The sequence below is a fragment of the Cryptomeria japonica genome, chromosome 7, assembly GCF_030272615.1.
Source record: "Cryptomeria japonica chromosome 7, Sugi_1.0, whole genome shotgun sequence".
NCBI lineage: Eukaryota > Viridiplantae > Streptophyta > Pinopsida > Cupressales > Cupressaceae > Cryptomeria > Cryptomeria japonica.
Genome location: NC_081411.1, coordinates 677,858,404 through 677,872,917, shown reverse-complemented (window position 1 = coordinate 677,872,917; position 14,514 = coordinate 677,858,404). Strand labels below are relative to the sequence as shown.

Here is a 14,514-nt window from a genome sequence, read left to right as displayed (position 1 = left end):
CCAATTCATAAAATCCTATTTTTGACTACTAGGGATGGTCCATATGGCACTTATAGGGAATGCTTAAGGGATGAAGCATTTAGATTCAAAGTCCTTGTGGAGTCACTCATCTCAACATTACTCTAACTCAAACATGCTTAACAATAGAGGCCTATTAAACTTACTATCCATTTGCAAAACTTTTAGAAAGTATTATGTCTTCTAAACCATGCATCCATATGAAGTTCCCTAGTTGTTATTCCTAACGACTCGTTCCTTCATTATGTAATTCCTTAGCTCTTTTATTTTTTATACAAGTGGAAGAGATTAGCATTACTCTAACTCAAACAGCGAGTGGCTCATGAGATACTGCATATGGTAGCTCAATCAACAGTTTACAATTTATAGAACAGTTTCTATGAACTAGAATTTTTGTTTAAGTGCACTGTATTAATTTTTAAAGAAAATTTCATTCAACCCTACATCTTAACTTGCATTTCGAGGCATACAAGTAAATAATTCACATTCTCACATAAATAATTATAAAAGAAAAGCTCAACATTACATCATGGATATCAGTAAATCCTGTTTGCATAATTTTATCTGTTTGATCCGGATTTATGGGACTGGTAAAAATGAGGGGCGATTTCAAGTAACCAGGATGATTCAATAGTAGTGACATTTTGAATGTAATGGCGTTCTGTTGAAAGAATAGAATGGTAGACCACCCACTTGGGATTTACTCTGCAATATTCAAAAGGCACAAGTAATTAGAATTCCATTGAAATAAATTGAGTCCTAATTAATACTAACAACTGCATCTCACATTATATTTAGTAAATGAAAAAAGAACATTTAGGCACGATAAGTAGAACACTTCCTTTAACAATGAAACTAATCTTTGGGTGTCTTTGGAGATGGATTGCACTTTATATATAGTATAAAGACACTCCTTAACGTTTTAGAGCCAAGTGAAACAATTTATGTTCCACAATACAACAAAATAATAGATACCAATTGATTTCTTAACTGATCTCTCATCTTGAACATACCTTTTCTGATAAGATCAAGATAATGTGGAAAATACACATAAATATTGACTGTAATGATTTTATTAAAATTTAAGTTTTCACCTCACTTACAAACCATTTTTAAGTATTGGAGAGATAACCCTTGTGCAATCTTTTCATTACACAAAAATATATATCATACTTGAGTGTACCAGCAAAAAATATTTATATTGATATACCATACAATTTTTTAGGAAAAACAAACCAAGACGTATCAAAATACCATATGACCAAATTGAGTTACAAAGACCCACCTAGAAGAATAACAACGAGCCATCAAGTTTATTCAGTACATTTCTTTTGTTAGATGATAGTGTGTATTCTTCAAGAAATTTTCTCTGCTTCTACAGGGCTGCTATTACAGCTGTCATATTAACACAGGACCTATATCATTGTCTTATTTGTACTCTTTTTTAGGCTTAAACTAGCTTGGTAAAATCACTTTTGTTTTCTTCACAAAAAATTTTAGGCGCTCTTGTCATTCCTATATTTCCAGGAACTTTTGAGTTTCATTAATCTATTTTCGCTATTCCTGAACACTGACATAATTTATTTCCTTCATTCAATAAAATGCACACAAACAATCCAAAATCATGTAGAACCTGCTCAAACTGAGAGTAATCATGTCACACATATTCCAAATGTGTGGTGGGCAGAGGTATTCCACATCAACTAAGAAATGCAGTATATATATCTCAAAATGAGTCATTCCAAACTTAAAATAAGTTAGGACTGATCCAAGAAAATTAATTGTGATATTATAAAAGGATGCCCTTCGGAGATATTCCCTCTTTGAAATTTAGGTAGAATATTTTGAAACAAAATTAAAAGAGGCTCACAGGTAATAATTTTTTGCAACATTACTATCAAAAAATTACAATATGTTGGTGCTGTTATTCTTCAGGCAAAAATCATGTTGACTTCGAAAAACAATTGTGTTTTTCAAATATTTTTCAACTGCTGCTTCCATGATAATTGGTGAATAAAACTAAAATTACAGTTATTAAAATCTTAAAAAACAAATCCTACAGAAACTTTTACTAATTAATTTCTAGAGTTTATTCATTTTCACAATTATTTAGGCATTGATTGTGAAGGTGTGTTCTTGCACAATAATTTAAAATTATTGTAAATTGACCCATGTAAAGGGGTGCACTGCAATTAGAAAGTAATCTTGGGACTCTCCTTATAAAAATGATCCCGCTACTTCAAATTGTATATAATACAAGAGTTATAATAGAAGAGCACTTATGATGGAGGTTACATTGGACATTAAAGAAGGCATCTTTGATTTACTAAAAAAAGACTTTGTAAGGAATCTTGGAAGTTTCTATATGCTTGCAAAATGCGAAGTTGGAATTTGCATACATGCTTTGAATGAAGCACTTGGATTTCCTTGTTCAAAGTCTTCATCCATGGTTTTGCAAATTCACCAGACAATTTTAAAAGATGTCTTGTGTCTATAAAACAAACATATGGCTTTGTGTTTAGATAACTTTTTTGGTTAAAATTACTTGCTGCCAGAATTGGATCAAGCATAGGATTGAAGACATTGAATCAACACAGGAGAGAACTATTTGTATTGCAAGCGAAATTAATTGTTAATATATCGAGTGGTGTTATATTTTCCTAGGTTTTTTCTCAAAAGGGTTTCCTAGGATATAAGTTGTGTTATCATTCTGAATAACTTTGCTTTATTCTGTTCCATTGTAGATACTGTAGCTTATTTAGTGTAACTTCTCTACTATTGGTTATCTCTTTATTTTCTACATTTGATATCAGAGCTTTCTTTGCTAAGATCTGTGAGAAGGAGAGCAATAGTTATTTGAGTGTAAGATCTACATGGGTGACTCTAAATTTTGAGCACATTAAATGACAAGCAATATGAGAATGGAGATTGAGAAGTTTAGAACTTGAAGCTCTAGAAGTTCAAGATGGAGGATCTAGGATAGAAGCTTACGACTATGGCAGTAGATGATTGGGATAACCTTTGATAGAAAAGTAAGAAGCACAATCCACCTTTGCCTTTCTAATTCAATGTTGTTGAATGTTTCAATAGAAGACACCACTTAGAAGCTATGGAAAAGATAGAGTTTTTATATCAAACAAATTCCTCAGTGAATAAACATTTTCTTTGAATGAAACACTACTTGAGAATGAGACTGATGGTGTCTCTCTGAGGGAACTTGAATGCATTCAACATTGTGGCAAGTCAATTAGCCTTTGTAGAAGTTAAAATGGACGAGGGAGATAAGTGCACTACCTTGTTATGTTCTTTATTTGGTTCTTTGTTATGACAATTAGTAGTACCTCTGCTAAATTGAAGCTTGAAGAGGTAGTTATAGCCTTATTGTTAGAAGAAATGAGGCAGCAATTTATGAATGATGTTGCACAAGAATGCTTTAATTAGGAGAGGGCATTCTAAAGAGTAAGGCAAGAACAAGATTGGATATAATCCAAAGACAAACCTAAATCTCCTAGAAAGTCTAAGGAAAAATGCTAGAACTACAGAAAATCTAGACATTTCAGTAAGTATGCAGATTTAAGAAGATTGCTAAGATATTTGATGATACTTCAAATACAAAGTTCTCCATTGAAGAAGATGGAGATGTTTTATTGGCATTTTCAAGTATTCATGCATATAGTGATGCATGATTGTTCGATTTAGGAGCTTTGCTTCTATGATTCTTCACAAGGAATGGATCTCTGCATATAAAGACTACAATGGGGTTGATGTCTTTTTGGGAGATAATGTCTCACATGATCATTGGTTGTAGAAAGGTCGAATTTATGTTTTGAGATGAGAGGGCTAAATATTTCTAAGGTCTTACATATTCTTGGTTTGGCTAGAAATCTAATCTCTGTAACTTGTAAGATAACTGATGCGAGTGTGCAAGTTATCTTCAACATGTGAGAATGTTGTCATTGATGTCAAAGGTGAGGATATCATTAGTTGTTAAGGAACTGGATAGCTCTGATTTATATCAAAGAGCTTAATACACAATCCAAATAGAGTTGGAAATACTATCATTGATGTCAAGGGCACTCAATTGTGTTTGTTGGATTTTGTCATTGATGTCAAATAGGTAAGAAGACAATGTCATAGACAAGGTGTCATTGGTTGCAAAGATGAGTAGGCACATTGCTATCATTAATGTCAAAGGAAGTTATTAAGAGTTCACTTAATCATGAGCATACATAGATCAAGGTTCTTCAAAGGTTACCTGTAGTCAACGATTAACATGGCCATGACGGACAACGTAGCAGCAACTACAATACAGAATGGACAAAGACATGAATAGAGATATGATTGAAGGATGAGAGAGGAGGATGTGAAGAAGACAACTTTCCGATGCCATTGTGGACACTTCGAGTTCTTGGTTATGCCCTTTGGCTTAACCAATGCACCAGCCACATTCCAAACCTGTATGAACGTTGGTTTTCCAACATTAGTTGAGGAAGTTCGTTTTGATCTTCTTTGATGACATTTTGGTATTCAGCCGGACTTGGGGAGAGCATCTGAGACACCTAGAGGAGGTGCTGAGCATTTTAGAGAGGAAGTCCTTGTACACCAAGGAGTCCAAATGCGAGTTTGGGATGACAGAGTTGCTCTACTTGGGGCATATGATCAGCTCAAAAGGAGTTAGGGTTGATTCAGATGAGATCCGAGCTATCGTTGATTGGCCTCCACCCAAGAATCTCACCCAATTTTGGGGATTCTTTGGGCTTTGTGGTTTCTACAGACGCTTCATCAAGGGGTTCTCACAACAGGTAGCACCTCTCACAGACTTGACGAAGAAGGGGGCCTTCATTTGGACAGAGCAGACACAACAATGTTTTGATCAGTTTAAGTAGTTGATGAGCTTGTGCTTGGTTCTTGCTATACCCGATTTCATGAGAACATTTGAGCTATAGTGTGATGCTTTAGGAGAGGGGAGTGGTGCAGTATTAATGCATGACAAATGCCCTATAGCATTCGAGAGTCATAAATTGAGGTTCCAGAGCGGATCTATAGTATATATGGGCAAGGAGATGTTAGTCATTATGAATGCATTGGCTAAATTCAAGTAGTACTTGGTGGGGAGCAAATTTGTAGTTGAGACAGGTCATAACAACCTGAAACATTTCCTTAGTCAGTGAGATCTCAATGACTGTCAGCAAAAGTGGGTGAGTAAGCTAAAGGCTTATGATTTTGACATAGCCTATATGAAGGGCAAGAATAACATTGTTGTTGATGACCTATTGAGGATACCCCATTTATGCTTTATTGGGGAGATTGCTAATGATTGGCGATGGTTGATTTTTGCTAAGTATGCTAAGGACACATGGGCTGCTAGTATTATTTATGCGACAGTACAAGACGATAGATACACAATTGTAAATGAGCTCATCATTTACAAGAGGTGCATCTTCTTAGTCCCAAGATCAGAGATGAAGAGGTGGATATTGAGAGCTTTCTGTGATGCACCTATGGTAGGACACCTAGGGTACTTTAAGACATTGGTGAGTACAAGATAGGTTCACTTGGAAGGCTCTCAAATTAGAGGTCCTTAGATATGTGTGTGAGTGTCTTACCTGTCAGTAGAATAGATAGGAGCACACTTTTCCGGCAGGTTTATTGCAGCCACTTCCCATTTCAAGTAGGAAGTTGGAGTGTATTTCAATGGATTTTATCACGGGCTTATGCAAAGCCTAGGGCAGAGATTGCATCTATGTTGTGGTGGACAAGCTTACAAAGTTTGCACACTTTTTTACGATCACCCCTACATACACAGCGGTACAGGTGGCAGATTTGTTCTTCCAGGAGGTATTCAAACTTCATGGTTTGTTGAGGAGCATAGTCAGTGACAAGGACAGCAGGTTCATGAGTCACTTTTGGCAGGAGTTGTTTAGACTCAATGGCACCGAGCTCACCCCGAGCACTAGTTACCACCCCCCCGACTAACGAGTAGACAGAGATTGTTAATAAGTGGGTGGAGGGATACCTTCAGAATTACATAGCGGGGCAGCATAAGACATGGCTTAGGTGGCTCCATTTGTGCAAGTATTGCTACAATACAACCTACCGCATGTCCATCCAAATGTCACCATTCATGGCACTATATGGGTATGTGTTGTGCGTTGCACACGCTCCCTGTCGTCGACAGGGTCCCCCTTCCTGTTTTTGAGCCTTTCGTCTTCGCCCTGTTGAGTTTCGCGCAGAGCATCTTGTGTCCTTTCGAGTGAGTCCGCGACTGGTCCGTGAAGTGATGATGTCAAAGGAAAGAGCTGATAATTCCATCAGGCTAGTCTAAGCCCTCGGGCACGAATGCCAAGAGTTTGTTCAAAATTGTGAAATCGCCTTGGATAGGCATAAGGTGATAAAGGTTGGCGAAGCCCGCCAAGCAAAGAGCAGTGCATCTGAAGGTCGCACGAGGACCCAAAGTTGCCGTTTTTCGCACAAGAGCTATGAGATAGATTGCATAGGGTATGTCTTTGCGATGTTTATGGGATTTGAATGAATGATGATTTTCGCCTGCTGGTGAAGGAGCAAATTTCTTGGCCAAAATGCCAAGGTTGGCAAAACTTGCCCAAGTGCCCAAGCTCGCGCTTCTCAAGGAGAAAGTTTAAATCGCCAAAATCGCTCTAGGAGTAAAATTTTGGACTTTCAGGCCAAATTGAGAGAAATTTCAAAATTTGTTAAAATTACGAAAACTGGTCTAGGTCCGAAATTTCGCTTAAAGTTGCCAAAATTGCCTTATGGGCCTAATTTCGGACCCAGAGGCTAAAATTTTAAAAACTTCAATAGGTTAAAAGATTGCCAAAATCGCCCAGGGGGCCGAACTTCGGACCCTGGGGTAAAATTCTCAAAAAATTCAAAAATCCCCAAAACTGGCAAAAGGTCCGAAATTTACCTTCAGTTTGCAAAAGACCCCAAATGGTCCGAAATTCACTAAAGTCACCTAATTTCAGACCCTGGGGCCAAAATTCGAAAATATGATAAAGTTGCAAAAAACGTTAAACACTCCGAAATTTGCGAAAATGGGCTTGAGGTCCGAGGTTTTTTCGAGTTGCAAAAGGCGTTGCGTGGTCTGAAAATGCCTCCAGTTCGCCAAAATGTTAAACACTCCGAAATTTGCGAAAATGGGCGGATGGTCCGAAAATGCTTTAGTTAACATAAACGTTTAAAAAACTCCCAAACAATCCCAAAGAACGAGGAATGGTCCGAAGTCGATTTAAGTGGGCGAAAGTCGCGAAATTCCAAAATGCGCTTATGGTCCGAAGTTCATGAAAACTCCGAAGTTTTGCCAGAAGACGCGAAAATCGTGAAGGACGCCTTGGGATCCGAAGTTCGTATAGCTTGCAAAGGGGCGCCCAATGGTCCGAAGTTCGCCCTTAGGGTTAGAAAACGCAGTTTAAGTTTGCGAAACAGCGCCATAGCTCCGAAATTCGCCATAAAACTTCAAAATTGCAATGCGTAGGGCAAGTAAGGAATTCGAAGTTAATAAAAATCCTCCATTCCCCCCGAAAGTCGCTTAGGTCCGAAGTTTGTGTGATAGCGCTCAAGCATTTTATCAAGGAAAACACAATTCGAATTTGTAAAAACCCTCCATACTGCCGAAGTTTGCGTAAGAAAGGGATTGTGTAAGGGTTAAAGAGAGACAGAGCCAATTTCGTGCGATTCACATTCAAGGTAAAACACTGCACAAACCATTCCAAAGTCACTCAAGTTCAGATTACCAATTGCCCAAGGTAAAAATCGCTTAGTCTATAATGATTACATCCTTTCAAACAGCAACCGCGAAAATTCGAATTAAGGAGATAACCATTAATCTTTGAAATTTGTAGAACTATCCATTCGTCTTTACGCAGCAGGGTCGAGCAATTTCTCACCATCCATTTTCATCAGGTAAGTACGCTTTGTCTCTCTTGATCATCTAAAATGCTTATAAATCAAATAGATGTCTGTGCGAAATCTAATTAAAATGCTTAAATTTTCGAAATTTGCATCTTTTTCCGCTTGTAAAACGTTGTGCAAAGCAATCAAAATTAGAATCTGCTCCTAAGGTTTAACCAGAAATTGCATTTTCAAACTTACGAGAATTTATCGAGCTTTGTCCCTGTTAAAAATTAATCCAGAAAGTGTTGTGTAAATTCGCGATCAAAATCTTCATGAATACTTTGGTTTAAATCAATCAAGCTTTTAGCTAGAAATGTCGCTCCATGTCCAATCTAAATTTTGAATTAATCCGTGAATGCTGGAGTATTCTCTATCTAACCCACCTTACTACTTTTATATCGCCTCGTAATCCGCGTCTGGTTGTGCAGGATAAATGCCTAAATCGGCGGTAGAATCATCAAAGACGCCTGCTACAACTGAGACATCGTGAGCACCCAAATCAGATATCCCACGCAAAGTTGAAAGGATGAAGTATCAGTATCAAAGAGGAGGATTGAGGGAGTCAAAAGTTCAGAGCATCTGGGACAATATCGGTGATACCGACCTAGGCCATATAAACATTCAGGACTTCAGGAATCGAGTCTTCTCCCCTAACGCATATGGCAAGCCTAGACAGATGGTGGAAAGTGGCATTGCCCAGGCGGTGGGATTTCCTCCAGCAGTACAGAACTATGAGTTAGTAGTAGAGGCTGCCCGACATTATCAGCCAAATTTCAGATTGGTGCTCCTCGAGAATATGACTCTCGCAACTTCATTCCTGAGGCCATTGGCGATGCATTCGACATTCCCTTCCCAAACAATCCCACGGCCACGACTATAGATGAAGCACAGGGGGCGTATGATATGAATCCGGCCAGATGCAGAGCATTGATCAACGAAGAGTGGTACAAGGAGAGAAGGCTCCCAAGCGCCAGAATTGTGAAAAAGACCCCCAAAAGTGATTTTCATAATGAGCACGGGGATATGGTCACCTTACTTAGCCGAGTCATGGGACTTCCTAAATCCAACTACTTTGAAGAGTGGATGTTTTATTTCACAGAGCAAGTCTTCGCTGGGAAATCTAAGTTTGACTGGGCCCAGATCATAAGCGACAACATCCACACTCAGTTGATAGAGCTTGAAACAAAGAAATACTTCACCATGACCTCTTATTTGGTCTACATGTTCGCCAAGAACCAGCCGTTGCCAGGTTTGATAATGAAAGGTGAAATCGGGAATGGGCTTGGTTAGGTAAAGGTCTATTATTGTTACCCACAGCTGCATTACCAAGATATAGCTTAGAGGGAAAAGAGCAGCCCAGCTTATGCAGTTGGCCAATATGAGCACGTCAATGACGCCTTCACAATGCGCCTGGTCAGGCTAATGCAGGGAGGATTACACATAAGGCTCTCAGAGCAAGCTACTATTCTAGTACAGAGATACGGGGCCTGGTTCATCCAGTTCCCAAGGTTCTCCTATATCCGAATAGCGGGCTTTGATGGTGCCTCTCTCTGACTTCCACAGTACCCAACCGACAAAGTAGTTCTTATGGAGGTCGCAAGGCAGTCACGTCCGGCCGACATCTTACTCAGAGAAAGCAAGCAGGCTGGATTCGCGTTCCCCATGATCATAGGCAACCAGGATGTCCACCTGAAGACCCCCACCCTAGCAGAGGAATCCCTCACAGAGTTGGCCTCTTATGGCCTACAGGACCATTTTCCGAGAAAATATTTCGATCACGATAATCTGGCGAAGAGAGCCTATGGCAGGCGGTACAGAGCAAAGGAATCAATTGAAGACTATTGGAAAAATTGCTCTGATGACTATGAAGTCTGGAGACGTGAATATTCTAGGTTGAGTGAGCAGCAAATGCGGCTCTTTGAATATCGCTGAGTCCCAAATCAACTCACAGATTCAGGGAATTGCCTCCAGGTCGGGGAATTTGAGGCAGTAAGACATCTTTGCCAAGCGTTGATTGGTCACAGGACCCGATCACTGATTTTGAGGTAGTCATGGCAGCCCCAGCAAGATACACAGACCAATGGTTACATCAGCAGATTGAGAGGCTAATTCATGAGGGAGTCCAGTTCACTTACCACCTAATGGGCAGCCTCGATTCTCAGTCTTCCGAAGATGAAGGAACGTCCAGTGCACCCAGAGAAGAAATTAAAAAACCGAGAAAAGAAAGAAAGCTAAGGCTTGCAGAGAGACTCGGACGTCCAAGAGAACAAGAAGGGAAAAGATTCCTATAAGGAGACCAAAGGTCACTTCATCGTCAAAGGACCCCAGTTCATCCGACGATGTAGTGGAATTAGATTATATACCTGCTCCGCCTTCTCAAAGTGACATTGATGCGTTTGGAGCCGATGATCCTCCTGCACCTGACATGTTAGAAGCTGAGCTAAGAGCCATTGAATCAACCCAATCGAGTAACCCAATAGAGGAAGGAGAGATTCCATCCATTCAAGGGATCGAAGTGCATGAACCCACGCAACAGAGTCGCCATGAGTTGCTGCTCCAAAATACAACCAAAGATGACTCTACTGTTGAAGGAGAGCAAAGGGCAGAGAAGACCCGCGAGCTCGAAAGGATTGAAGAGCAACCATCACACGAAGGCGCCAGACAACTGTTCAGTGAAATGGGAGAAAGTTCAGCTACAAGTAAGAAACTTGGCACCTCCCCCACCCCTCCGGTAACAGAACAGCTGCAAATCTGTGATGAGTCGGCTGGAAACCTCAAAGAACAGAATGCAAACTTAACCATATCATTAGCCCAAATAGTGCCTCAAGAATGGTTAATTGCCAGAGCCCAGCACAAGGCCGCCACCAAACCACCTATCGACCTCGAGGACATATTCTCACGCATAGACCAAGCTAAAGCTAAGGGGAAGAAAAAGCCCAAGGCATATTCCAGAATGACTAAAGATGAGCAAAGGAACTGCACCCTTCACATTGCCACCCCGCTTGTAGATAAGCCAGCAGATCAGATCACAATGGCAGATTATAGCATGACGACTGTTCCCATTGGACGAGCCACTAAGGAGCAAGAAAAAGAAGAATTCAAGGATTCAGTGCAAAACATACTCAGGCAACTTGAAGAGATAACAGCTGAGAAGGATATGTATTGGGCCCATGCTGAACAGGCCGAAGGGTACATTGATCAACTCCTAAGACCATTACACAATGCCTCCGAATCCCACATTCCCCTGACAGCATTGGCACAGAGGACCACAACAGAATTTGAAGGAGTACGAGACACCGCAAGGGCCGTCAAGGAATGGATACAAGGCATCAGAAAAACGGGAGAACGAATCCTTGAGGAAGTGAAAGAAATGGCTCGCCACCGAGAAACCACTTTGGTTAAGTTATTATAGGTAAAGAGGGAATCCCTCCACATCCAGGAAGTGGCTGCCACTACTCTTCCCCTCATGAACGCTCTTTTCTGGACCCATGCACAGATTCCTACATTACCCACCATCCTAGATCCTCATAACATCAACACCTCTTAAGGAATGGTACTGGACTGTCAATATGAAGATTGATGCGAAGGAAATCATCGATAGAGAACACAATGCATGCAAGGTAATTCTGAAAACCATGCAGGAACTTGGCAAGATAATCCTTCGATCAATGGTTTCGGGATGGGTAAATGAACAATCCGATGAAGTAATACCGCTAGACTGGGAGGAAAGATTGGGAACAAATAAGATCACTTATTCCATTAAGGACCTAGGCTTTGCCGGTCAATTCCACTCAAACATGTTGTGCTTTGAACGTAATCGTTCCAGTTGGCAAGATGGTCTGAAGCAGGTAGACCAATACCTCGAAGGCATGCAATATAAAATTCGCCATCCTCCTATGCCTCCATTCAGTCTGCTTTTCAAATTATGTATCAGGTTCCAGGAGTATGTTCGTGAGAAACGTGCAGCAGGTCGAGATCTCTGGCGGGAATATTTGCATGAAGAAAGTCAATTTTTGATAAAAGGATTTGAAACTGGAAAAGAAAAAGTGCTTTCCTAAAAATGCACTTTTTTCCTTTTTAAATTTTGAAAAGTGCACTTTTGGCCAAAAGGGTCATATTTGACTTTCAAGTCAACTGAGATGTAAAACTTTATGAATGCACCTTTTGGATAAGTTTTAATTATCCTTTTTGGGTAGTTATTACTCATTTTGGGGTGGTTGTTGATATTTGCCTCCCATTTATGGGTATGGGCAGTCATGTTTTATGGATGAATCTGGGCCACTTGTTTAGATTAGATCTGGGCCATTCATCCTTTTTTGAAACCTATTTAAGGGACTGGTTTTCCCTCATTTTGTAAGAAGTTCTTGGATTGTTGCAAAAGCTCTGGCGAAATTTACAGGATTTAATGCAAAGTTAAGACTGTTTCCAAATTCCCTTGTGAGTGCATGGTCTCCTACTTCACTAATTTAGAAATTTTTCAGTTATGTTTATTTCCTTTATATAGCATTTTCAAACAAACATCTGATAGAATCCTCGCAGTTCACACCATTGGGGAATGGCTGATTGCTTTTCTCTCTGCATGGTTAATCTGAACCTTTCATGCTTCGTTCGGTTATTGAATACTCACTATGAATGTAAAAGTTCTAATGTTGTAGTTGATAACATGAAAATCTTATTTTCCTTTGAAGATTGCACTAGATTTATGCGAACATTGTGCTTAAGTAGCTGGTGATGCTTAGTCTAGTTATTTGGAGGTGTCTGTCTGCTTAATGAATCTACTATCTTAGTTAGAATTTACATTTCATGTATCTCTCTCTCCCTATCCTTCCCTCCTTTTCCCCCCTTTTTTATCAAGAGAATCGGCAGTCCTATTGAAAGCAATATCAAGTCAACTGAAATCATTTGATAAGAAAGATCATAAAGATTCCAGGGAACTTATCTATAAATCGCCTATCTCACCGTAAGTCCCCCTTGTGTTTCCAGCATAAACACATCAAAACAATTGAGAAATCCCGCAGTCAAGACCTGACAAACGAAACCTTGAGGTTATCCCCTTTGATCAAACGTAAAAAAACAGCACTAGGGATTTCCTTATCTCAAGAGAGGATAGGATACTCAGCTGGTTATTCTATTCTGTGTTGGCCGTATGGAGTTTGCAGCAATGCGATTCTAGACACGTCAACAGTATGACGCGCACAACTTGTTGGATTTGCTATTTGGAGACAATAGAGTGCCTAGCGCTAAGAATCTATTGTAGGACAACCAAGATATTATGAAGTCCTTGAGGGAGAACATCCAAAAGGCACAAAACTAGCGTAGTATGTAGATCAGCGCAGGGTTGAGCATTCATTCGAGGTTGGTGATATGGTTCATTAGAAAAATTTGGATTTGAAGCTACTGCTCAAAGAAGAAAGTGAAGAAAAAATCAAGAAAGCACAAGCTTTTGATGATGTTGAAAAACTCATAGATGAAATGAAAATTTAGATTGAAAAAGAAAAGAAAATTGAAGAAGAAATCAGAAATCAGATTAAGCTTAAGGAAGAAAACTATGGAAGACTGGAAGTAGAAATTGTGTCACCTAGAAAATTAGACAAATCTTCAACTCAGCTGAATCATGAGAGTATTGATCAGAAAAGTCACATGTCCTTGGACAAGATTTTAAACTCACAAAAACAATCAAAATAACGGTGGAGTTGGTCTTGAAGAGGGTCAATGTTCCAAGTCCACAAATGTGGAACAACAGAAGAATAATAATAGCTGTACAAAGAATTCATCCTCAAGAGTCAAAAATAATGTTTATAAAAGGTTTCCCTTCACAAGACAAGCTCTCATGACCAAGTTTAACACTTCATTCTTTAATGGTTATTGTTTGTCTCGCAATTACTTTGGACACAAAGCAAGTAACTGTAGAATGTTTGCAAGAAATAATTTCAAATTCATGAATAGGAATTCGTTTGCTCCATCAAAGAATTACAATACTGTTTGTTATAAGTGTAATAACCTTGGCCATACTTCAAAAGCTTGTAGAGGTGGTATGGCAAATTTCTCCAAGCAGAACAAGAAGTTTCAGAAAGAGGACAAAGCCAAAGAGGTTGCTAAGGTTTGGAAGAAGAAGGAGAAGGAAGTGTTAGTTGAATCACTGATTGTGCAAACAGCCTCTCTTGCACCAAATGAAAAAGACAAATGGTACATTGGTAGTGGCTATTCTAGGCATACGACTGGAGACAAGAGCAAGTTTATCAATTTCGAAAGCACTGATGGAGGTAAGGTAAGATTTGCTTGTAATACATCTGCAAAAATCAGAGGTAAAGGTACACTTGTTTTGGATGATGGTAAAAAAAAATTGAGAATGTTTTATATGTAGAAGGTTGAAAACACAACCTTTTAAGTGTAAGTCAATTATGTGATCAAGGATGCAGTTTGGTTTTCAATTTAGATTGTTGTGAGATTATAAAAGATGGTAAAATTTTTGTTGATGCAAGCAAGGTTGCTAACAATCTATACATTCTTGATTTCTTGAGGAAGAAGTTGGGAGTGTTTTCACTTCATCATTAAATTGCTGTTCGGACTCAGGGAAATTTCTCA

At 39.3% G+C, this 14,514-nt stretch overlaps 1 protein-coding gene across 5 annotated transcripts in view; it reads right to left on the bottom strand.

The window, feature by feature from the left end:
- Positions 1 to 429: 429 nt before the first annotated feature.
- LOC131040382 (probable pre-mRNA-splicing factor ATP-dependent RNA helicase DEAH9) overlaps positions 430 to 14,514 on the bottom strand; it is a 229,780-nt gene continuing 215,695 nt past the window's right edge. For all 5 annotated transcript variants that reach the window (XM_057973290.2, XM_057973287.2, XM_057973289.2 and 2 more), the window contains exon 23: positions 430 to 723. In XM_057973290.2, the coding sequence (XP_057829273.2) occupies positions 579 to 723 (145 nt within the window). In that variant the 3' untranslated portion in view covers positions 430 to 578. The remainder of the gene's footprint in view (positions 724 to 14,514) is intronic.